The sequence below is a fragment of the Oryx dammah genome, unplaced genomic scaffold (assembly GCF_014754425.2).
Source record: "Oryx dammah isolate SB20612 unplaced genomic scaffold, SCBI_Odam_1.1 HiC_scaffold_26, whole genome shotgun sequence".
Classification (NCBI taxonomy): Eukaryota; Metazoa; Chordata; class Mammalia; order Artiodactyla; family Bovidae; genus Oryx; species Oryx dammah.
This window is the reverse complement of record NW_024070210.1, coordinates 73979107-74005151: the sequence shown is the minus strand read 5'-3', so window position 1 is coordinate 74005151 and position 26045 is coordinate 73979107. Positions and strand designations below refer to the sequence as shown.

Sequence of the window (26045 nt, the reverse complement as noted above, 5' to 3'; positions counted from 1 at the left end):
TTCTTTGTCCTTTTAGCGGTTATGCCTTTAAATCTTCCTACTGTCATTGTAATAGGATTTCAGAGAAAGGTAAATGTAATTGCATGTGTTCAGTCCATCATCTTTAAAAGTCCCCGCACAAAAAAAGAAAAAAACCCTGTAGCCAAGACCCTTTACCGTCTTGGTTCTGCCTGTCTCTCCAGCCTCACTTACCACCTCACTGCAGCTCACCCCCAGCCTAAGCTCTAGTCACATGCATCTACTTAAGAGACTGCCAAGCAAATCATGTTGCTCATGCCTTTCAGTTCTGCACATGCTATTTTCTCAGTGTGCTACTTGCCCTAGAAGACTCTCCTCAGTGGAGCTTTGCTAACTTGCGTGGGGGCCCCTCTGTCAATGTGCTTATTGTAATACTGCAGTCATTTATTTGCTTTAATAAAAGTCTCCTACTAGAGATTCCTGAACTTGAGGGCACAAGTGGATGGGCTGTCCATGAATTAGCAGCAGGAAATTTTAGAATACCTTGAAATTGATCACAGAATTTCATGTGTTTGTACATATTTTTGGAAAATTCAGTTCAACTAAGTCAATTTTTTTTTTTAACTAAGATTGTGCATTGGAAATACCTGTGGGGCTTCCTAAATGTATACTTTCTTTGGCCTTTTTTCCTGATACCTGCTGAGTTACAGGCTGAAATTAGGGTCCAGAGGAACTCCGTGGTGGCCCAGTGGTTAATGACTCCATGACTTCACTGCTGAAGGCCCAAGTTCTATTCTTGGTTGGGGATCTAAGATCCCACCAGCTGTGCAGTGTGGCTATTAAATAAATAGTAGTTTTCATGAAATTAGGCCCAGAAAGATGTATTTTCAAAAAGCTTCCTAAATGATTCTGTAGAACAAGATCTCCATCTGGCCTGGCGTATAGTGAATACTCAGTAAATCTATAAAGAAAGGATGAGGGAGAAACTTGGATTTCAGGCCATGATCTGAAATAAATTTGCTGTGTGAAACTTGAGTGCAAATGGGAAAATTACTAATTTACTCTGTTACATAAATGGAAATAAAAACAACTCAGCCGTGTCCAACTCTTTGCAGCCCCGTGTCCTAGCCCACCAGGCTCCTCCGTCCATGGAATTTTCCATCCATGAATTCTGGAGTGGGTTGCCATTTCAGACTTCAGGGGATCTTCCCAACCCAGGGATCAAACCTGCATCTCCTGCATTTCCTGCATTGGCAGATGGATTCTTCACCACTAGCTCCAACTGGAAAGCCCCTACATAAATGAAGTCACAGCATCTTTTTTCTGCCCTTTGAATATAATTGGAGGAATAACAAGGTGTGGGTTATTTTTTTCAAAAGTGGAAGAAAACTCTAGAGAGCTAGTTACATGAATGAAAGGAAAATTTTAAAATTTGATATAAAACAACTCAGATATATATAATCCAATTTTGGGTCCCCTGACTGCTTATGGTTGTATATTACCCAGTGATTTGATTCCAGAAATTTAGGCTTGAATGTGTTTGAATGTCAAGATACCTGACCTGATTTCATAAAATTAGACCTGATTTCATAGAATTTAAATTTAATACAGGGCTTGTGATTAGGAAAATGGGAAGACTGACATGTTGTGTTGTCAAAAGTACATGCCATATTATTGTAACTGTTTGCAATTTAAGAAGGAGAACAGAATTTTAATTTTCTGGAATGCCCTGCCTCATGCTTCCCTCTGTAAGGCTTTAAAAAATGTTTAACTTAAAACTACATTCATACCTCAGAGATAACTGCAGATTTGGTTTCTGACCACCTTAATATAGCAAGTCACACACATTTTTTGGTTTTCTAATGTATATGAAAGTTATGTTTACACTATACTACATGTAGTCCATTAAGTGTACAATAACATTATGTCAAAAAGAAATGTACATGCCTTAACTTGAAAATTCTTTATTGCTGATAATTCCCTGGTGGTCCAGTGATTAGGACTTTGTGCTTCCACTGCATGGGGCATGGGTTCCATACCCAGATGGGGAACATAAGATTTTGCAAGTTGTGCAATTTGATCAAAAAAATAAAAATACTTTAAAGCTAAAAAAATTGCTAACCATCACTGGAGCCTTCAACAAGTCATAATCTCTTAGCTGGTGGAAATTCTTGTCTCAATGTTGATGGCTACTAACTGATCAGGAAGGTGGATCCTGAAGGTTGGAGTGGCTGTGACAATTTCCTAAATAAGACAGCAGTGAAATTTGCCACACTGATTAACTCTTCCCTTCACAGTTTCTCTGGCTTGCAGTGCTGTTTCATAGTACTTTACCCACAGCTGAACTTCTTTCAGAATTGGTGTCAGTCCTCTCAAATCCTGCCACTGCTTTATCAGCTAAGTTTGTGCAATATTCTAAATTATTTTGTGTCATTTCAACAGTTTCCACAGCATCTTCACCAAGAGTTGATTCCATCTCAAGGACCTGCTTTCTTTGCTCATCCAGAAACAGCAGCCCCTTATCTGTTTTATCGTGAAATTGTAGCAGTCCAGTCACATCTTCCAGCTCCACTTCTAATTCCAGTCCTTTAGCTATTTCCACCACATCTGTAGTGAAGTCTTGAATCCCTCAAAGTTGTCCATTAGGGTTAGAATCAACTCTTCCAAAATCCTGTTATTGTTGATATATTGACTTCCCATGAATCAAAAATATTTTGTAATGGCATCTAGAATGGTCAATCTGTTCCTGAAGGTTTTCAGTTTACTCTTCTGTGGAGCTTTCCAAAATATACTTTTTAAGTAATTATACTTGAAAGTCAGAATTGCTTCATGATCCCTGGACAATTGCAGAATGGATGTTGTGTTAGCAGGCATGGAGACAACATGAATCTCATTGTACATCTCCATCAGAGTTCTTGGGTGACCAGGTGCATTGTGGATGAGCAGGAATATTTTGAAAGAAGTCTTTTTTTTTTTTTTTCTGAGCAGTCGGTCTCAACAGTGGGCTTATAAACTTCAGTAAACCATGTTGTAAACAAATGTGCTTTCATCCAGGCTTTTTTGTTTCACTTAGCACAGGTAGAGTTGATTTAGCATAGTTCTTAAGGGCCCTAGGATTTGGGGGATGGTAACTGAGCATGGTCTTCAGCTTGAAGTCATCAGACACGTTAGCCCCTAACAAGACAGCCAAACTGTCCTTTGAAATTTTGAAGATAAGCTTTGACTTCTCTCCTAGCTATGAAAGTCCTAGATGGCATCTTCTTCCAACAGAAAACTGTTTCATCTCCATAAAAAAAATCTGTCATTTAGTATAGCCACCTTCAAAAATTAGCTAGATCCTTCTGGCTAACTTGCTGTAGTTCTACATCAGCACTTACTGCTTCGCCTTGCACTTCTGTGTCAGAGAAATGGCTTTTCCCCTTAAACCTCATGAATTAACCTCTGCTAGCTTCAGACTTTTCTTCTGGATGTTTTACCTCTCAGCATTTAAAGAATTAAAAAGAGTTAGGGCCTTGCTCTGGAATAGGTTTTGGCCTAAAGGAATATTGTGGCTAGTTTGAATTTCTATCCAGGTCACTGAAACTTTTTCATATCAGCAATGAGGCTGTTTCACTTTACCATTCATGTGTTCACTGGAATGACACTTTTAATTTCCTTCAAGAACTTTTCTTTTGTATTCACAACTTAATTGACTGGTGCACATCGCCTGGCTTTTAGTCTTCTTACCTTTTGACATGCCTTCCTTAAGGACTATGGTTTATCATTTCTAGCTTTTGATTTAAGGGAAGAGATTTGTGACTCTTCCTTTCACTTGAACACTTAGAGGTCATGGTTCATTAACCAATTTCATTATTGTTGTGCCTTAGGGAATAGGGAGAGAGATGGGACTTGCTAGTCAGTGGAGCAGTCAGAACACACACATTTATCAATTAAGTTCATCACCTTATGTGGACACATCTTGTTGCTCAAAAACAATTATAGTAGTAGCATCAAAGAGCCCTAATCACAAAACGTTGTAACAGATATACTAATGGAGAGATATGAAATATTGTGAGAATTACCACAATGTTACATAGACACGAAGTAAACAAAATGCTGTTGGACAAATGGTGCCAGTGGACTTCCTTCATGCAAGGTTCCCACAGACTTTGAATTTGTTTAAAAAAAAAAAAATCTGTGAAGTGCAATAAATTGAGGTATGCCTTTATGTCCTCTGCTGTACTTGTAAGCCTCTTTAATGCAGCATAGAGCTGTTGTATTTTTATGTGTGCTAAGGAAAAAATTAGGCTCTTTTGCTTTTTTGTATTTTCTGTTTATTATTTTTATTTTTTGTCTAGGTATTTAAGAGATTATGGCATCTGAAACCCACAATGTTAAAAAACGCAACTTTTGTAACAATACTGAGGATCATTCCATTGATCTTCCTAGAAAAAGGATCTCTAATTTCACTAATAAGAACATGAAGGAGGTAAGTCCATGGTTTCTAGAATTAAGACAGTATCTCAGTCTGTTTAGATAGCCACAACATTATACCAGAGACTGGATGGCTCATAAACAAAAGAAATTTATTTCCCGCAGTTTTAGGGGCTGAGAAGTCCAAGATCATGGCCATAGCAGAGTTGGTATCTAATAAGTGTCTACTTCCTGATTCATAGATAGCTGTCATCTACCTCCTCACATGGTGGAAGGAGAGAGAGAGAGAATTCTCTACTCTGTTTTATAAGGACACAAATCCTGTTCATGGGGTTTTACCTCATGAGCTAATCACCTCCTGAAAGCCCTCCCTCTTAATACGATCACTCTGGGAAGAGGGTGGTTTAGGGTTTGAACATAAGAACTTCAGGGAAACAGTCATTCAGTTTGATACAGTTTAAACAGTTAAGTCTATGGGTAGTTCTGAGTAAATGGGAGGGTGATAGTTTTGCTTAATCTGCCAAAATTAGGTAGAATTAATAAAAAATTGAAATCTGTTTATATTCCAAAATCTAAAAACTTTTTTGCCACTATATTGTTTTGATATGATACAATTTAAATATTTCAGTTTAATTTTAGAGGAATCACAGAAGTGCTTTTTGTTCACCATTGCAAGGCTCGTTAGCACTGATATAATTTCTTAAAACCATATTAAAATTCAACCCATTTATTTAGCATCCTGCCTATCTAATATATGACTAGTAGCATGGAAACTAGTCAAATAGATATGTTGCATTGTCAAAAATACCTATAGAGTTGTTGTAACTAATAATTGAAAGTACAGCATCAGTACAGTAAATAGCTTTATCTGAAAAGTTTAACTTGAATTTCAGACTTGTTGACATCAATCACAAAGTTTACATAGCTTCGTTAAATAACTTAAATATGCTGCAACTCTCTACTTGTGTTTTTCAGGTTAAGAAATCTCCAAAACAGTTGGCTGCTTACATAACTAGGTAAGAACTTCTTTGAAATTTGTGGGAAACAGCAAATATTGAAAGCTGGATAAGAGTGAAAATAGGAGAAAAAAATACTGTGTTTTAGTATGATAATTTATTGTCAAGCAACTCCTTTGTGCCAAGCACTGTGCTAAACATATCAGTATAAGATAGATAGGTACCATTACGCTAAACAGGTGATGAGTTTAAAAAAAAAAAAAATTGGCTTTCTTTAGGGTTATACACCCAGAAGGTGGTAAAAACGGCATTTACTTTCAGGTCTGCTGAACTCCAAAGGCACTTTCCATTAAACCACTGTTTTTCAAAGTATGATCTGGGACCCTGGAGGTCCCTAAAGCCCTTTCAAGGAGTTTATGACATCGAAACTATCTTCATAACAATGCATATGTGTTAAGTCACTTCAGTCATGTCCCTATGACTCTTTGTGACCCTATGGAGTATCGCTTGCTAGGCTCCTCTGTCCATGGGATTCTTCAGGCAAGAGTACTGGAGTGGGTTGCCATTTCCTCCTCCAGGGAAAAATACTAAGACATTATTAACCTTCATTTTCACTCTGTTCCAAGTGTACAGTAGAGTTTTCCAGAGGCTACATGATATAAGATATTGAATGCAGAAACAGATATGAGGATCCAGCTGTTATCTGTTAAACCAGATATTAGAGATTTTGCACAAATGCAGAACAGTGCCATTCTTCTCACTATATTTTTTGTTTTAGAAAATAAGAGATTTTAAAAAATATTCTATATAATATGTAATGAGTTTATCATTTTTAATTAATTAACAAGTATTATGTTTTAATTTCTAATTCATCAAATATCAGTAGATATTGCTCACAAAAAATTTTTTTGAGACCTCAGTAATTTGAGTGCAAAGCATCCTGAGGCCAAAACGTTTGCGAGCCACTCTATTAAACCATGAGATGTGCTCTCTATTGTTTTATCTTATTCAAACAAATTAAATATATTTCAGCTTAATCAAAATAAGTGTTCTCTTTTATATTAAAGTATATGTTCAGACTTGCATGATTCAAACTTGCATAATGATTGTGTCACCTTGTTAGAAAAAGATTAGGTGAATAGAAATTGTTTTAATTTTCATACTTCGTGAATGCCTTGTAACATTACATTTTAAAAGCATCTAGTTATTATGATGCTTCCTTTTCTTTTGGTACAAAGTATCATCCTTTTCATTGCTTTCCAGATAGTTTGTAATTTCCCTTTTATTTTTCTCTTCAATTTAAGACTTAAGATTTTTTAAAATTATTCTGCTTCTAATTTTAATAGATAGTGATCACAGAATGTGGCCTACTAAGTCTGTCTCTTAAAAACTTTTAAAGCTTTTCATTTGATTCTTTATCATTTAAGAAAATCAATTCTTTTTACAGAACAGTTGGACAAGCTGTGAAAAGCCCAGATAAACTACGTAAGGTGATCTATAGAAGAAAGAAAGTTCATCATCCTATTCAAAATCCTTGTTACAGAAAAAAGCAGTCCCCTAAAAGTGGGGGCTGTGTCATGGCAAATAAAGAAAATGAACTGGCTTGTGCAGGCCACCTCCCTGAAAAATTACGGCATGATAGTCGAACATATTTGATTAACTCCAGTGATTCTGGTTCTTCACAGACAGAAAGCCCATCATCAAAATATAGTGGCTTTTTTTCTGAGGTAAGTCATTTATATAAACTTAACTTTTTTTTTCATTATTGACTTTTTCCTTCCTATGGTCTACTAGTAAAATAATTCACTGTTTATTGAATTCAGACTATTTGAGAGATTTTAACTCCCTGCCACAGTTTTCTAGATTAACCAAATTTGAATCTGTTGTTTATTCTGTTTTTCTAAGTTAGGGATATCTGAGATGGAATGAAATGATTGACAAGCTGCTATAAATTTCCAGAATGGTCAGTTAGCCAGTAGAGATTTAAAGAAAGGGAAGAGATCAGAAATCTTGCATAAAAAGTGGACCACAGAGCCAGTTATCCAGGCACATTTTGCTGGGCTGTCAAAATTGCCATTGGAAACTTTGTTTAGCTCTTCTGGCTCAGGCAAAATTAGTTGTTTGAACAAGCTTATGGGAATTGTTTTGGGTAATAGAAATGTTCTAAAAGTGGACTGTGGTGCTGGTTGCACAACTCTATGCATAAATTTATTTAAAATCTTTGAATTACTTACTTTCAATATGTGAGTTTTATGGTATGTAAATTATAACTCAGGAAAACAGATTTTTTTTAAATGGTCATTTGAAAGAATGATTTGATGAAAAATTTATAAACACATAAGTTTAAAATAATTATTATGTTTATTGTATATGTTGTAGAAAATAAACCTAAAGGAAACAATTATCCATAAACTCAACATCTGTAGATAGCAGTGTTAAACTTTTGATGTATCTTTTCATATTATACATATTGTTCGATAACTTGGTTTTTATGTTTAATAAATTTTAATATTTTTCCATGTAATTAGATAACATTTGTACGGTTTTCCATTCCAGTTTTACTGAGATATAATTGACATACAGCATTGGGTATACACTTAATTATGTGAGTTAAATATGTCATGAAGTGATCACCACATTAAGTTTAGCAAGCATTCATCATGTATAGATACAAAATTTTAGAAATGGAAAAAGAATTTTTTTCCTTGTGATGAGATCTCAGGATTTGCTCCCTTAACTGCTTTTATATATAATACGCAGCAGTGTTCATTGTAGTTGCTAAATTATACATTACATTGCTAGTACTTGGAGCTAGAAGTTTGTACCTTTGACTGTCTTCATGCAGTTCCCCCTCAACCACTCATGCATGCCTCTGAGAAATCTGATCTTTTTCTGTGAGTTTATTTATAAGTTGAGTTCAGTTGCTCAGTAGTGTCTGACTCTTTGCGACCCCATGGACTCCAAAGGAGAGAAAAGGACCCCAGGGAGACCCCAGGCCTCCCTGTCCATCACCAACTCGCAGAGTTTACCCAAACTCACATCCATTGAGTTGGTGATGCCATCGAACCATCTCATCCTCTCTTGTTCCCTTCTCCTGCCTTCAATCTGTCCCAGCATCAGGGTCTTTTCAAATGAGTCAGCTCTTTGCATCAGGTAGCCAAAGTACTGGAATTTCAGCTTCAACATCAGTCTTTCCAGTGAACACCCAGGACTGATCTCCTTTAGGATGGACTGGTTGGATCTCCTTGCAGTCCAAGGGACTCTCAAAAGTCTTCTCCAACACCACAGTTCAAAAGCATCAATTCTTCGGCGCTCAGCTTTCTTTATAGTCCAATTCTCACATCCGTACATGACTACTGGAAAAACCATAGCCTTGACTAGATGGACCTTTTTTGGCAAAGTAATGTCTCTGCTTTTGAATATGTTGTCTAGGTTTGTCATAACTTTCCTTCCAAGGAGCAAGCGTCTTTTAATTTCATGGCTGCAGTCACCATCTGCAGTGATTTTGGAGCCCCCAAAAATAAAGTCTGACACTGTTTTCCCATCTGTTTCCCATGAAGTGATGGGACCAGATGCCATGATCTTCATTTTCTGAATGTTGAGCTTTAAGCCAACTTTTTCACTTTCCACTTTCACTTTCATCAAGAGGCTCTTTAGTTCTTCACTTTCTGCCATAAGGGTGGTGTCATCTGCATATCTGAGGTTATTGATATTTCTCCCGGCAATCTTGATTCCAGCTTGTGCTTCATCCAGCCCAGCGTTTCTCATGATGTACTCTGGCATATAAGTTAAATAAGCAGGGTGACAATATATAGCCTTGACATACTCCATTTCCTATTTGGAACCAGTCTGTTTGTTGTTCCATGTCCAGTTCTTACCGTTGCTTCCTGACCTGCATACAGATTTCTCAAGAGACAGGTCAGGTGGTCTGGTATTCCCATCTCTTTCAGAAATGGGAATTTATGAGTTTATGCATTTGTTTTATATATAATAGACATACAACACTATGTTAGTTCCTGATACATAACGTAGTGGTTTGATATTGCTGTATATGTTGAAATGATTACCACAATAAATCTAGTTATCTGTCACCATACAAAGATATTACTGACTGGGCCACCAAGGAAGCCCAATTAATGGATACATATCATTATAGTGCATGAATGTACCTTAATTTCTTAAACTGTGATTTGGTAAACTTAGTATTGTTTGTCTCTGACATGACAGTTTGAAAAACATTTTTTGTGGCATACAAGCAAAAAAAACCTTTATATTAAAATCATCATAAGTATGTAGATGAATAAAAATGAGCATCATATGTAGGGTAATAATTACAAGTAAATAATGGAAAGAACAGTAAAAAAGTGTTACTAAAACCATAATAAAATGATAACAAAAAATGTTATGTTATTCCATTTGTCAGTGAAAATGTTCTTGTAAAAATAAGATCCTGGCATAATAGAAAGTTAGTAATGCTAGGAGAGGTGAAGTATCTATAGTATCTGTGAGAAAAGAGCAAGCAAGGAGAATTTGACTTAGTAGTGAATTTACATGAGCCCTGGAGAAACACGTGGTACCTAAACCTTAGTGTTAAAATTGAGGATCACTGTCATATTAATTCATTCACAAATATTTATTTGATGGCTCCCTGCTATGCAGTATATTCTGACGCTCTGAGAAACAGATTGGTGGGTGAAAAACAGACACTGCCCCTTCTTTCATGTAGTTATAGAAGTGATGAAACCAACACAGATTAGAAAATCAAAGAAACTACATACCCTGAAGAAAAAGAACGTGTAACTATATGATCCAAAAATATGGCCTAGATTGGGACCTGCATTGGATCCTCAATTGAACTGAGGCAGTAAACATTCTTAGTGTAAATGCCTTTGTGTGTGTGTGTGAAAATGCCTTAAAAAAAAAAAAAAGCTTCAGTTGTACATTTGTATTAGTGCCACATTTTTTTTAGTGTGGCATATTTAAAGGCCCCCCTTTTACTTAGCTCCCATTTTGACTACTCTCCACAAACCTTCATTAACCCTGTGCTTAACTAATAGGTTTATTAGTTGTTCTTTTGTTGTTTCAGACTTTTTTTCCTGACTGGCTAGTGCCTTCTCTGAAAACCTAAATTTAAAAGTGATGCTATATTATTTTGTCAAAGTTCAAATATACACAGCCTTTTCATCCAACAGGTGCACTCCTAGGTATATAGCCAAAAGAATTGAAAAGTCCACACAGGTACTTATCAGATACTCATAACACTTTTTAATAGCCCCAAGTGGAAACCATCCAATTATTCACCTGACTATGGATAAATAAAATCTCATAGGCCATATAGTAGAATATTATTTGATCATTAAAAAGGAGTAAAATCCCAATATATGCTACACTCTATATAAATCTTGAAAACATCTGTATGAAAGAAGCCACACATTAAAGAAGGTCATATATTATATGATTCAGTTTATGTGAATCATCCAGATTAGGTACAGCTTAGTTGGTAAAGAATCTGCCTGCAATGCAGGAGACCCCGGGTTGATTCCTGGGTCGGGAAGATTTACTGGAGAAGAGATAGGCTACCCACTCCACTATTCTTGGGCTTCCCTGCTGGCTCAGCTGGTAAAGAATCCACCTGGAATGTGGGAGACCTCGGTTCGATCCCTGGGTTAGGAAGATCCCCCGGAGAAGGGAAAGGCTACCCATTCCAGTATTCCGGCCTAGAGAATTCCATGGGGTTGCCAGGGGTTAGACATGACTGAGCAACTTTCACTTTCATAGAGACACAAAATAGACTAATAGCTGTGAATAGCTGGAGAGAGGGGAGGATGGAGTCCAGGGTTTCTTTTGGAAGTGATGAGAAGGTTCTAAAATTCATTATGGTGTTGCTTGCACAACTCTGTGAATGTACTAAAAATTACTGAGTTGTGCATTTCAAATGGGTAACTTTATGTTATATGAATTGTGTCTTAATCTGTTATTGAAAAAAAAATTGGATCTAGCTATTCCAGCTCTAAAATTAATCCTATGGAAGCTTTTGTACAAGTGTACATATTTACATATATAAGGTGTTCATTGATGCAGTTTTAGTAGGGAGATAGCAGAATCAGTCGAAAATTGTGGTTCATAAAGACTGGCCAATATGTAATTGTTTCTTAAAAATGAGACTGATTTATGTGTTGTTGTTTTTTTCCTTCAAAAATGTTTTTATTTCACATTTTGATACATACTACATCTGGAATTTAAGTTTTTTTATGTTAGGAAGTAGTGTCAACATTCATTGTTTTCCAAATGGATATTCAATTTATCTGATCTATTAAATTTTTTTAAAAATTATATTTATGTGATGTGTGTCATAAATTGTTAGTTGTATATACATTTGTCTGTATCTGAAATATCTTAAAAATGTTGATATTTGTCTATCTTCTTGTCAGTGTCACACTGTTTCAATTGCTGTGGTTTTGTAATATATTTTGATGATGTTGTTTAGTAACTAAGTCATGTCTGTTTCATTTGCAACCCCGTGGACTGTAGCCCACTAGGCTCTGTCCATGCAATTTTCCAGGCAAGAATAGTGAAGTGGTTGCCATTTCCTTCTCTAGTGATCTGTGTTTTGATTTTGAAAAATCTTTCATATTATTGAAGTGAAAAAACAAAGTTTTCAAAAATATAGATATTAGAATATTTTAATCTTTTACCTGCCTAATTTGTCTTTGTCTAGAAAGTGGTTTGAAAGGTACTTACCAGTATGTTAACAGTGATTACTTCCCAGGAGTTAAATAAATATTTTTTGTGGATAAGTAGAAAATACTTATTTTATAAAGTTTTGTGCTACTTGAACTTTTTACAACAGGAATATGTTCAGTTCAGTTCAGTTCAGTCGTTCAGTCGTGTCTGACTCTTTGCGACCCCATGAATCGCAGCACACCAGGCCTCCCTGTCCATCACCAACTCCCGGAGTTCACCCAAACTCATGTGCATCAAGTCGGTGATGCCATCCAGCCATCTCTTCCTCAGTCGTCCCCTTCTCCTCCTGCCCCCAATCCTTTCCAGCATCAGGGTCTTTTCTAATGAGTCAACTCTTCACATGAGGTGGCCAAAGTATTGGAGTTTCAGCCTCAGCATCAGTCCTTCCAGTGAACACCCAGGACTAGTCTCCTTTAGTATGGACTGGTTGGATCTCCTTGAAGTCCAAGGGACTCTCAAGAGTCTTCTCCAACACCACAGTTCAAAAGCATCAATTCTTCAGCACTCAGCTTTCTTCACAGTCCACCTCTCACATCCATACATGACCACAGGAAAAACCATAGCCTTAACTAGATGGACTCTGTTGGCAAAGTGATGTCTCTGCTTTTGAATATGCTATCTAGGTTGGTCATAACTTTTCTTCCAAGGAATAAGCATCTTTTAATTTCATGGCTGCAATCACCATCTGCAGTGATTTTGGAGCCCCCAAAAATAAAGTCTGATACTATTTCCAGTTTCCCCATCTATTTCCCGTGAAGTGATGGGACCAGATGCCATGATCTTTGTTTTCTGAATGTTGAGCTTTAAGCCAGCTTTTCCACTCTCCTCTTTCACTTTCATCAAGAGGCTTTTTAGTTCCTCTTCACTTCTGCCATAAGGGTAGTGTCATCTGCATATCTGAGGTGATTGATATTTCTTCCGGCAGTCTTGATTCCAGCTTGTGCTTCTTCCAGTCCAGTGTTTCTCATGCTGTACTGTGCACATAAGTTAAATAAGCAGGGTGACAATATATAGCCTTGACGTACTCCTTTTCCTATTTGAAACCAGTCTGTTGTTCCATGTCCAGTTTTAACTGTTGCTTCTTGACCTGCATATAGGTTTCTCAAGAGGCAGGTCAGGTTGTCTGGTATTCCCATCTCTTTCAGAATTTTCCACAGTTTATTGTGATCCACACAGTCAAAGGCTTTGGCATAGTCAATAATGCAGAAATAGATGTTTTTCTGGAACTCTCTTGCTTTTTTGATGATCCAGGAATGTGTTACCTTAATTATATAGAAAAAAAGGAATGAATTTAAATCTTGTCATAAAACTGAATTTTTGTGATTCCCTATTCATCCTATTTAGTTGATAATGACTAGCCTTTATGGTTACCTTTTCCTTTAATTCACATTATAAATTAAATCCTAGGTCTGTAGGTGAGTAAAAATATTTATTCTATGAATTAATTGAGATTTAAAAGGAAATAGTAACAAATAAGAAAAAGTATTGATAAAAAATTAACAGGTCCTAAATTGTTTCAAATCATTTGTTAATGTTCACTGCAATATTTCTTTTTGTGGGCCAGTAAAAGGAATCACCTTTGCTTAATTTTAAAATATGTTTACCACAGTAATTTCATTGAGAAAGATGATTTTATGTTATACCTCGATGTGCTTTTTAACAAATTAGATTACTGCCTTTCAGGTTTCTCAGGACCATGAAACAATGGCACAGGTTTTATTCAGCAGGAATTTGAGATTGAATGTAGCTTTAACTTTCTGGAGAAAGAGAAGTATTAGTGAACTTGTAGCATATTTAGTAAGGTAAGTGTGACCCTTAATGGTTTTGTTCAGTGAAAGTAATTTCCAATTTATTACCTCTTCTTTTTTATGTTATACTGGTTAAAATTTTAAACTTCCTATGTTTAGCTTCATAGTGACAATATGTTTTAAATTATATTTATCTACGTTCTAAGCAACTAAAATACAGAAAACCATTTGTTTTATCATATTGAACAAACATTTTACCTTCTCTGACTAAGATTCTTATCTATAAAACTAAGAGATACCATTATGCAAAACCAACCTTTTCAAAAATTTCCTTTCAGTAAAAATTTTAACCATTACCTTCTCACTGTATTTGTTTCTGCAAATGTTACCTTGGTGAGGCCTTCCTTGACCACCTTATTTGAATATGTATATTTTTTCACTCTCTGTCTCTCTTTTCCATTTTATTTTTCCCCATAGTACTTCTCACCATCAGCTGCTTCATGTACTTCATTTGTTTATTGTCTGTTGCTGCCCTCTCCACCCTTCCTCCCATACTCACACATGCATTGAAATACAAGCCCTGTCTCTCTGTTCGCTGCTGTATCCCTAACACTTGACTCATCATAGACACTCAGATCATTTGCTGAGTGAGTAAATTTCTCAAAAGCAGTGTGATGGTTATAATATGAAAGGAAATAAGGAAATCAGCTCTCTAAGCAGTTTTGTTCCCACAGGATAGAGGACCTTGGAGTTGTGGTAGATTGCCTTCCCGTGCTCACCAATAGGTAAGAAGACTATTTTTCAGAAAAAAAGGAAGTTTAAAGAACAGAGTACAACCTGTTCATATTTTTATAACTTAGTATTTATTTGTTTTAGTTTACAGGAGGAAAAACAGTATATCTCACTTGGCTGCTGTGTAGATTTGTTGCCTCTAGTAAAATCACTACTTAAAAGCAGATTTGAAGAGTAAGTGCTAATCTGAATCTCAATTCATTTTTCTCTTTCAACATCCTTGATTTTGTGCCTTACAAGTACATAATGGTAGATTGAGCTCCCTGAGACATACCTGGTTTCTGTTTTAAGAATATAGACTGACTGAAGAACAATTAGAAAACTGTCTATAAACATATTGCATAAAATACAGTTTGGTGAAAGTAGTGAAAAATTAATTTTCAAAGGTATATCTGTGTTTTTTAATCAGTGTGTATACATTTTTTGAGGTCGGTAGAGTATCATCTTTTCTAAAGGCTTCTTGGATGAAAACACTTGAATTTTGTAATGTCATTTCAGATATATAATAGTTGGTTTAAACTGGCTTCAAGCAGTCATAAAAAGGTGGTGGTCAGAACTATCATCCAAAACAGAAATTGTGAATGATGGGTGAGTATACCTTTAAAGATAAACTCATGTTACTAAAGACTTTTTTTTCAGGAAATTTTACGATTATCAGTTGTTCATTTGCTAAGTTGTGTCCAACTCTTTGCAACTCCATGGACTGCAGCACTCCAGGCTTCCCTGGTCTTCACTATATCCCAGAGTGTGCTCAAACGCATGTCAGTGATGCCATCCAGCCATCTCATCCTCTGTCACCCCCTTCTCCTGCCTTCAGTCTTTCCCAGCATCAGGGTCTTTTCCAGTGAGTTGGTCCTTCACATCAAGTGGCCAGAGTATTGGAGCTTCAGCTTCAGCATCAGTCCTTCCAGTGAATATTCCTTTGGTATTGACTGGTTTGATCTCCTTGCTGTCCAAGGGACTCTGAAGAGTCTTTTCCAGCACCACAGTTCGAAAGCATCAGTTCTTTGGCGCTCAGCCTTCTTTATGGTACACCTCTGACACCCGTACACAACTATTGGAAAAACCATAGCTTTGACCATATGGACCTTTGTTAGCAAAGTGATGTCTCTGTTTTTAATATACTGTCTAGGTTTGTCATTGCTTGTCTTCCAAGGAGCAAGTATCTTTTAATTTCTTAGGCTGCAGTCACAATCCTCAATGATTCTGGAGCCCAAGAAAATAAACTCTACCGCTGTTTCCACTTTTTCTCCATCTATTTGCCGTGAAGTATTGGGACCAGATGCCATGATCTTAGTTTTTTGAATGTTGAATTTTAAGCCAGCTTTTTCACTCTCCTCTTTTACTTTGATCAAGAGGATTTTTAGTTCCTTTTTGCTTTCTGCCATTAGAATGGTATCATCTGCGTATCTAAGGTTGTTTCTTCTGGCAGTCTTGATTCCAGAAGCCTGTGATTCATGCAGCCTGGCATTGTGCGTGATGTGCTCTGCATAGAAGTTAAATAAGCAGGGTGACAGTATACAGCCTTGACATACTCCTTTTTCAGTTTTGAACCAGTCTGTTTTTCCATGTCCGGTTCAAAATGCTGCTTCTTGACCTGCATACAGCTTTCTAAGAAGGGAGGTAAGGTGGTCTAGTATTCTCATCTCTTAAAGGATTGTCCCCCGTTTGTTGTAATCCATACAGTCAAAGGCTTTAGCATAGTCAGTGAAGCAGATTATCAGTATATAATACTTATTCTCTTCATTTTCAGAGAAATAATAAATTGGGATACTATTCATATTTGGAATGTTACATGTGAAAGTTGAATTCCAGAGCCCAGTAACCCCCTGTGTCTATTGTTCTGGCAGAGCCATACCCTTTTGGAAGGCAAAAGCACAGACTTACATCCATTATATATATTTTAGAAGGCAAAAGCACAGACTTAACATCCATTATATATATTTTGGGAGGCAAAAGCACAGACTTATATCCATTATAAAGGAGTGAGAGAGACAGAACCTTTATATCCATCATAAAGGAGTGAGAGAGAGAAAAAGAAATGACCTTTGGTGGAGTAAAATTGATACCCAGGAGTGGAGTCATCCTGTCCTATGGCTCTCTGGACCAGATAGCCAAAGGACATTAACATAAGAATCCAGTATGGATGATTGCAGTTCTAAAAACTGAATTATAATCATAGTTTGAGTATTGCCTTGATGTGAAAGTGTGTGGGTGTTCTCCCAAAGCCAGATTATCATGAAACTACAAAATATGTGTATATATATATATATATATCCCAAAAGTTTCCTTTCAGTCCATAATTTGCTTTCTAGGCTCTCAGGATTTCCCCACTTCATACCCAAGAACTGGATGTCCAAATGTCCCAAATGCCTCATTGTTTTTTTACTTGCTTTTAACACCTGAGTAACCTTTAATTTCCATGATTGACATGTACTAGTTTAAAGAGTTGCTTGACTTAAAATGGTATAATTTTATACTAAAGAAGACTTGAAAATTTTAAAGCTGTTTTCATTAAGTATATTAGCTACCAAAGTCTATAACTTATTATATTTGTATTTTTTCTTCTTTTTTTCTCCTAGAAATATTCAGATTTTAAAACAGCAATTAAGTGGGTTGTGGGAACAAGAAAACCATCTTACTTTGGTTCCAGGATATACTGGTAATATAGCCAAGGTAATCTATATTTAAGCTTAACTAAAAATTTGGAATAATGTAATAGTATTATGCAATCATAAATGAACTCATTCGAATGTCTAGTTAAATACTACTCTAATAAGATCTAAAGTCAGTTTCATATTTATAAACACTTCAGGTGCTCTGGATATGAATGTCAAATGACTGTGTCATATGAATATGACTGGCAAGGAACACAAGAATTAGTCATTGAATGTGTTTCATATACAGCCATAAATATGTGCTAGTAGGTATTTAATGACCTTGCTCCAATTACAGAAAAATATTTGGAAAAAAGTTAAGAACCCAGGTTAGGAAGGCATCTGAAATGGCAGTGATATTCAGGAAGCAAGGGATGAGGAATGTAGTCAAATAGTTTGGGAGTATTTTTAACTTGGCTTTTGCTAATGCCATACTTGTAGGAGAAACTTAAGTTGTTCAAATCACAGTATGAATTTGACATCATTCTTTATTGATTTACTTGATCTTAAAGGAAAAAGTATTTTGGAGTTTAATATTTAAACTCCAGAAAACATTGATAGTTAAAATATAATTGCAAAGTAAATCATTGTTAAAATATATTTCCACCCTTATATTGGGCATACTGCTATCATATAAATGGGCATTAAGCCAGAAATATAAAAACTTCCTCTGGTTTAAAAAATATCATATTCTTTAAAAAAGGATTTATGTCTTGGACTGACTTATAAAATTTTTCTTGAAATACTTTCATGAAAGGAAGGATAATCTTGTATCAAGCAAATATGTTATACCAGTGTGTATAATTTTACTCTGTAGAATTCTTAATGATGAAAATTTTATGAACAGAATCAATTTCCTGAAGTTTTTAAATTATTATTTTATTTGTTGTTCTTTTGTTAACAGGAGGGAAAATGAAGTAAAAATTGATAGAAAATAGAATACATGATACCTGAATACATAATCACGTTATTCTGAAAGTACCTTGTATTCTTAGTAGTAGAAATGAAAGATCATTTCTTTAGAAATTTGCAAGGTACTATATTTGTTATTACAAACAATATTGAGTGATTAAAAGTTCTGTGAAGTTCCCTAAGCTATGATAAAACCTCCTTAACAATATTTAAACCCTCACTGTAATTTTTTGAGGGTAGAAATCAGAATGGCCACCATCAAGCTGGCCTGGCATTTATATAGCACTGAAGGAACTGCTGTGAATGATGTAATGATCTTGCTTAGCTATAAAGGCAGAGTTGTTTGATAACAGAAACTAGAACATTCCCTAAGCACTTTGCAAAGACTTCCTGAGCACATGCTGTGTGCTACCACAATGCAGATAAAATGTTGAGTAGGGCAGATCTTTTGCACTCAAAGGGTCACTAAGGCAAAACAAGTGAGAAAAAGGGGAAGAAAATGGGGTGTGTATATGTGTATTTACAGTACTGGCTAATGAAATGTTTCTGTTTTATTCTCTAAGGATGTAGATGCTTATTTATTACAGTTGCATTGAAAGACTTCATCTATAGCATTTGGCTATTCAGAACATCCTTGGACTATATGATTTCCCCAAAAGTGTCTCATCTGAGAACTGTGAACTATGGAAGAAATCAAAACCATTTTTTCCTTTAGAGAAACATATGATGAAACCACTAATGAAATGCTACCGATCTACTTCACATTGAAGTGGAAAAAGATCCAAAAGGAGCAGCTTCAGCTTCAATGAGGTGAAAGTGCACTACAGAGATTGTTCACCTTTGCTGTGTTTGGGATTTATATGGTTATTTGGTAACATTGTTTAAGAACTACTAGGTCTTAATGCAATCCTGCATAAGAATATAATTTATACTATGTGAAAAATAAGACAGGACTTATTACTAGGAATCACAGAGACCAATCATCATTACTTTTTTTTAAGATTGTGTTTTATAAGAAAACACTTAAATGTGTGCAGCTACTATTTTCTTATGTTGAAAAGACTTTGAAAGTTTAAACCATTATAGCAAATAATCAGTACTAAAAGTTTTTTGTTCACACTGAGATACTGTGTATGCAAAATGCCTTAATTATTAATAAGCCAATGTGTATGATAACAATATCTGTTTAAGAAAATTAAAAGCAACCATGCTTCTGGCATGATAAAATCATGGAATTAAATCAGGGGTTTCCATTCATGTAGAATGTTGTTAAAACTTATTCTACACCATTCTTAAAACTTGAGAATATTTTTAGTATCTCTGATTTTTTCTTTCTTTTTGCCAGAATCATGTCATGTATGTATGTATGTGTTACTCCTATATATAAGAAAAAGGCGAATCTGTATTTGTATGAATGCTTAACTGGAAATGTCTATGGAATTGACTAATTTATATTCACTGTTTATTGTATATAGATTTCTGATATTTTCAGTTCTGTATCATTTAAGTTTTCTTCATTTGAGTAAATTGACTAAATATTTCTATTTTTTGCTTTTTTAAGTTCTGATTTTATATGAATTCTACTTTTTTCACTACATATGTTTAAAGAATTACATACAATGCTTTAGAAATGTTTACACTTAGTGCTAACCTTGTATTTTAAATTCCAACACTTTACTACCTCCTCCAAAGGTTGGTATGAAATGCCAGCAGACTGTATGAGGTCTCTCTTTTATTTTAATACCATTTTTAGTATCAGAGAACCCACTTCTGGAATGTCTTAACAACTGCATACATTACCTTGAAAGTAATTGGGGTTTAAATACCACTGTTGGTGGTTCGCATATCGTCTCATCTTTAATAAGCCTGAAAGGCATCTGAACAAAGACTTTTAGTGATTGAATTTCTGTGCGGTAATCCTTTTAAGCACTTGAATGTAAATCTTTATCATTTACCCAATTAGCCACTACTAATGTGAATCTGAAACACGCATCTTCTTGCTTTAAAAAATGTTTTTTCACTGAGTTCTTTTTTGTGTAGCTATATTTTATATAGCTATGTATTCCTCACAGTGAACATCAGTTGTAGTAACTGATTATTCTCTAAAGGTTTTAGATTAGAATAATTTCAGGTTACTGCATTTCTGAGTTTTGAGAGTTATTTAAGAAGTCGTTTTTCAGGGGGTGGAAATTTGAATTGTAAACCTGCATCATCTCTGTGAAACCTTAAGATGATGAAATATAACCTTTCTTTGTTCCTGTTCCTTTAGTTTTCACTCTCTTATCTAACAGTTTCATCCAGTTAATACAGTTGGTACATGGTGCTAATGAGGCTAAAGACGGACTTCAGTCCTTTTAAGTGTTTGTTAACTTCACACACATACACAGAACTATTCATGGCTACAGACTGCACCTTAAGTATCCGTCTCACAGATTCATCTCGTGGTCACAAGGAAGATGCTGTGTACAGCATAACTAACCCTTCAATGGAAAGATAATTCAAATAACTGGCACATGGGAAACTATAGACTTTGAATCTAATATTTAAAATAATGTAATGTCTAAAATTCTGTGTCACTATAGTTTTCTCTGGTTAAGATCAATGGCTAAACAGTGTCTTCTGAAAACCAAACTTGACTTAATCAAACTTTCAGTAAAAATTAGGTACAAATAACAAATGAAACATTAAGAAAAGGTATTATCTTGTTAATGTGTTGGTACAAATACAAATGAAACATAGTAAGAAAAAGTATTTCCCTGTTTTGCTGAGTTTGAGTTTCTTAAAAGACAGTAGATAATACTTCATTTTTACATATTCAGAGCTATATAAGGCAGCAGTCTTTAGCTTATGAATATTATTCAGTGGCCCACACTCCCAATTTCTGTTCTTGGCCTTTGCAGTTTACCTTAGTACCTACCTCTCTCAGTTACTGGGTTATGATTAGTATTAGGTAATTTTAAGACTCTTGGATAAAAGATAAGTACATATTGTTGAACGCTTACACTGCTATCAAGTTCTTCTCATGCTGTTTAATCAGAACAGTGTTGATCTCCAGAAAGAGCCAAAGAAAGTGTTTACAAAGTATTTTGGCTGTTGTATTGACCTAGATTAGAACAATTGCTGTCTGTCATCGCTCGCTTGTTGCTGTGCTGCTAAGCAATGTAACTGAAGGACTACCCAAGGTCTCTATGCCTTTCTATCTCTTCTACCTTACTCAGTTTTTTTGAGATGGTAGAGGGTTATAATCAAGTAATTTGCTTCTCCTAGAGATAAAGTAAATGATTTTATAATGAGTGTTCAGAGAAAAGTTAAAAGTTAGGAAGCAAGCATTATCCAGTGGTTTTAAAAACATCTTTTGGCAGTAATTTCAAAGGTAATTGACATACATTATTTACATGAATCTTGAGGTGCAAGAATTTGGATATAAATATCTGTACCCACTTTGAATTATTAATATCAGCACTGAATTTTAAGGGCCACTGAGGAATTAAATCCTAATGCCCCTAAACATACTTGGTATGTGTCTTGTCCCAACCTTAAAAATGGTTGTGTGGCTTCAAAGCTATATATTTGGACTTTGAAATAATTTTCTCAAACTTAGGCCGTTTCTGGAGAAGGCAGTGGCACCCTACTCCAGTACTCTTGGCTGGAAAATCCCATGGACAGAGTAGCCTGGTAGGCTGCAGTCCATGGGGTCGCCAAGACTCGGACACGACTGAGCAACTTCACTTTCACTCTTCACCTTCATACAATGGATAAGGAAATAGCAGCCCACTCCAGTGTTCTTGCTTGGAGAATCCCAGCGACAGGGGAGCCTGGTGGGCTGCCGTCTATTGGGTCGCACAGAGTCGGACACGACTGAAGTGACTTAGCAGTAGCAGACCATTTCTATATTTGACAAGTTGTTGATACAATTAATATCAATGGAATCTAATTTGAGTAGTGATTATTAGCTGTTAAATGCTGATAATAGAAATTATATTTAAATGTTTATTTAGTTACTTAAGGAGTTTGATAAAACTTAAGTTAACATTTTGGTAGTCATTCCCAGTTATTTTTTCTTAATGGTAATGTCAGTTGCCTTTTTTGATTTAAAGAAAAAAAAATAGAGTCACAAACAGTTGACTCAACTGGAGTGATCTATTTGGATGCACTGCTTATCTCTCAACACAGACTTTTATTTTCTAAATTATTTCAGATGAAAATTGTATTGCTGGACATTTTGGTAGGTATTGACTTCTGTGTTATTCTTTTGCCCTTAATTCTTAATAATTCTAGCTATGGAAATTGTCATAGAACTTTGTGACACACTATTCCCCCTCCTTTTTTATTCTGTAACAGGCATGTAGAATAAAAAGTTCATCCTTAAACACTCTATGGTTCTAATGTGTAATATGGCTTGATGATAAAGTAATAGTACCAAGGATAACAATAAATACTGCATATCATATATCCAGTATACTGAGTGCATTTTCCAAAACTCTACTTAATATAATATTTAAAATTATGGTAGTCATCATAATTTTCTCTGAGTCAAATCATTGACTTGACAGTAAATGCTAAAATCAAAGTTTACTAAAAATTAAGTACAATTACAGATGAAACAGTGTATAGCACAGTATTTTCTTTTATAGACTCTATAAAACAGGAAAAGACATTGTTACTAAGTGTCAATGTAGTAGTTCTGTGAAAGGGCAGCCCCACAGCTGCCAGTATTTTTTATAGCAATGCTTGTTATATATTCTTTGATATGAAGAGTTACTATTCTCTGGACTATGAAGTTCTCTGTTGGGAAATACTGAGTCTAGATAAACAGTCAGCCCCCAAACATGCTTGAACTACTGTTCAAGTTCTGTGCTTTACAGTATTCTGTATTTTCATTCAGATTTAAACCAGGATTTCTTTTTCTCAGTATCCTAGACCTGGTCAAGACCATTGTGACACTATGGGTTTACACAAAAGCTAAGAAGAGTTGATCCAGGTATTTTCTAGGGTAAGAAAGTTGTGGGAGTCAGGAAATACACCAAATTTCTAGAGTTACTTGCTTCTAGAATTATTGTATTGCACTTACCAAGCAAACTTGCACCTTGGGGCCTGGATGGAAATTATTAGTCTTCACTTTCCAAAAATCAGAAGGAGTTTGTGTCCGTTTACTTTTCTACTTTCATTTGAGAAGAAAGAAAGATTGCAAAAGAGAAAGAGAAATTGCCTAAAGCTTCACTAAAGCTTTGTGTAAGGTATGTGGAGAGGTGGAAGGCGACCACCTCAGCTCCCACTCGCCCTGCAGGGCGGTCGCTGTCTCCTCTCTGCACACCAGTAGCCTCGCCTCAACAGCAGCAAGAGAGATGCAAGCTCATACCTTTCTTTCAGGCAGGTTCTAAAGCTCACAAGAGGGTTTTGAAGGTGCTTATTTTTTCCCCTTAGCCATTCAGATTCCTTTTCTCTTAGAGGACAAGAAATGGTGAAGGAAGAAACCAGCTTACTTCTCAGTTTCTTCTTTTGGAGACCTCCCTGCCTCTGTCTTAGACATTGGTATTCTTCAGGGTTCTGTGTTAAACTCTTTTCTCACTCTACCATTTCCCTGAAAAACATCGTTTATTCCCATGGCATCCTTAGTATCAACATTAACTGTTCTCATTTGAAGGTGGGAGGAAGGTTATTTTCTGACTGATCAAATAGGCATGGATTCTTTTAAAGGTTGTGAAAACATTGAAGTGTATGTTTATCATTCTCAAATCAATATTTTGCTCTAAACCCAAATCTTAGCTCATCCATTATATATATCCAGTTGCCTACTGGAAACATTCATCAGGATATCATTTAGACATCCTAAATAAAATATCCATAATTGACCTCAATCTCCCACCTCACTCCACTCCCTTCCACCAAACTGTCATCCAGTCCCTGCCCTACCACTACCACCACTGGATTTCCATTCTCATTGAATATTCCTCATGTCAGTAGTTATCAAGACACAAACTCATGAGTCATCTTTGAATCATCTCTAAATCACTCATCAAATCATGTTGGTGCAGCCCCCTAAATTTCTCTCATCTTGCTGCATCTCTTCACTTCTGCCATTACTGCCTGCAATGCGGGAGACCTGGGTTTGATCCCTGGGTTGGGAAGATCCCCAGGAGAAGGGAAAGGCTACCTACTCCAGTATTCTAGCCTGGAGGATTCCATGGATTGTATAGTCCATGGAGGTCACAAAGAGTCACATGACTGAGCAACTTTCACTTTTAGGCTACATTATTCCAGCAGCCTCTGGACTGGATTCTCTCAATAGTACCACCTCCTCTCTGCCCCTCCCAATGCTCCAGCTAGAAATAACTTGTTTCAGTTTCTGGAAAGTATTACTCTTCCTGTGCAAATGTTTGTCAGAACACTCTTCTCCTGAAGTTCACCTATTTATCACTTTCTTAGCCTTCAGGCCTCAGTGTAAACACAATACATCTGGGAAGCATTCTTTGAAGCCTCTTCTGCTGTTAGAGGCTCTGCCCACATTTTCATCTCAACTCTGTTTTTAAGAGCATGTAGTGCTTTGCAATTGCTTATTTGTCATCCCAGATAGATTAATAGCTGTATAAGACCAGGGTCTGTGTTCTCTGTCACATTCTCAGGACTTAGCATTTACCCAGCCTTACCAGTAATAGACATTTAATTCTTAGGAATAAAAATGCAAGGGTGTAGCATATTTGGGCATATGCTGGGTGAGAAAGTAATTTAGTAATCCAGAGCTATTTTGAGATAGCATAGCAACTAAAAATGAGTAGTTCTAAATCAAAGTATCCAGTTTTCTTCTATCACTTTTTTGTTTTATGAAATTGGTTTGTAAATGTTCATGCTGCAAGGAAATAAGAACCTTAGCTAAAATGTTTGATTCTTATAAGATGTTATATTTGTTTTTCTATTGTATGGTTTCTACATTCCACAGAAGATCTGTGCAAGTGAGGACCATCTATGAAGTTCAAAATTAGAGTATTTTCATATAATGTGTAAAATACATAAATTTTCTTGATATTGAAGTTTTGTGTTTCTCCGCTCCTTTTACCTTAAAACAATTGAGAGTCATATGAGATAGTGTTTTTTGTTTTTTTTTTTAAATGAATTTCTTTTTTAAATTGAGAGTAGTTCATCCTTATTTCAGAGAAGGCAGTGGCATCCCACTCCAGTACTCTTGCCTGGAGAGTCCCATGGACAGAGGAGCCTGGTGGGCTGCCATCTATGGGGTCGCACAGAGTTGGACACGACTGAAGCGACACAGCAGCATCCTTATTTTTGAAAATGGAATAAGAAAATTAAACACCCATAATCTCATCCACCTAGGGAGGATGAGGACACTGTCTGTCCTCTCAGATTTTCTTCTGTATGTATGCATATTTTTAATGCAAATGGACTCATAATCTACATACTGATACTTGGTATATTGTTTCCTACTTTCTATATGCTGGGAAAGCTTGAAGATAACTGAAAAACTTTCATGTGTATTAAAGCTATACATTAAAAATAGTTACTATTAATTTCTCTGAGGAAATTGGGAAAAAAAGGAATGTTTGAGAATTACTTTTGAAGCATTCTTAATATAGGGTTCTGTTTTCTTTGACCACTCCTAATCATTACATGCTTTATAAAAAACTTTATTTTAGGAAGAAGACGTATAAGGAAAAAAATACAAAATACTTTTGTATTTTGAAAAGAAACATAGGTTAATTTAAATGATTGTTTTCCAAAACAAAATTTCAACTTCTGTTATAGCATATTTCCTCTAACCATCAATTCTTAATTTTCAGAATAAATAATAGTTCAGCCGTTATTTATGAAACTGACATAACATTGATCAATACTATGAATGTTAAGTCTGT

The 26045-nt window shown here is 35.6% G+C and overlaps 1 protein-coding gene across 1 annotated transcript in view; it reads left to right on the top strand.

Annotated features, from left to right (window-relative positions):
- Positions 1 to 25201, top strand: part of KATNBL1 (katanin regulatory subunit B1 like 1) — a 58350-nt gene extending 33149 nt beyond the window's left edge. The window contains exons 2-10 of the mRNA XM_040227000.1: positions 4296 to 4426; positions 5347 to 5387; positions 6775 to 7054; positions 13755 to 13873; positions 14554 to 14604; positions 14696 to 14785; positions 15110 to 15199; positions 17194 to 17287; positions 18744 to 25201. Of these exons, the coding sequence (XP_040082934.1) occupies positions 4310 to 4426; positions 5347 to 5387; positions 6775 to 7054; positions 13755 to 13873; positions 14554 to 14604; positions 14696 to 14785; positions 15110 to 15199; positions 17194 to 17287; positions 18744 to 18776 (915 nt within the window). The 5' untranslated portion in view covers positions 4296 to 4309 and the 3' untranslated portion in view covers positions 18777 to 25201. The remainder of the gene's footprint in view (positions 1 to 4295; positions 4427 to 5346; positions 5388 to 6774; positions 7055 to 13754; positions 13874 to 14553; positions 14605 to 14695; positions 14786 to 15109; positions 15200 to 17193; positions 17288 to 18743) is intronic.
- The last annotated feature ends 844 nt before the right edge of the window (positions 25202 to 26045 follow it).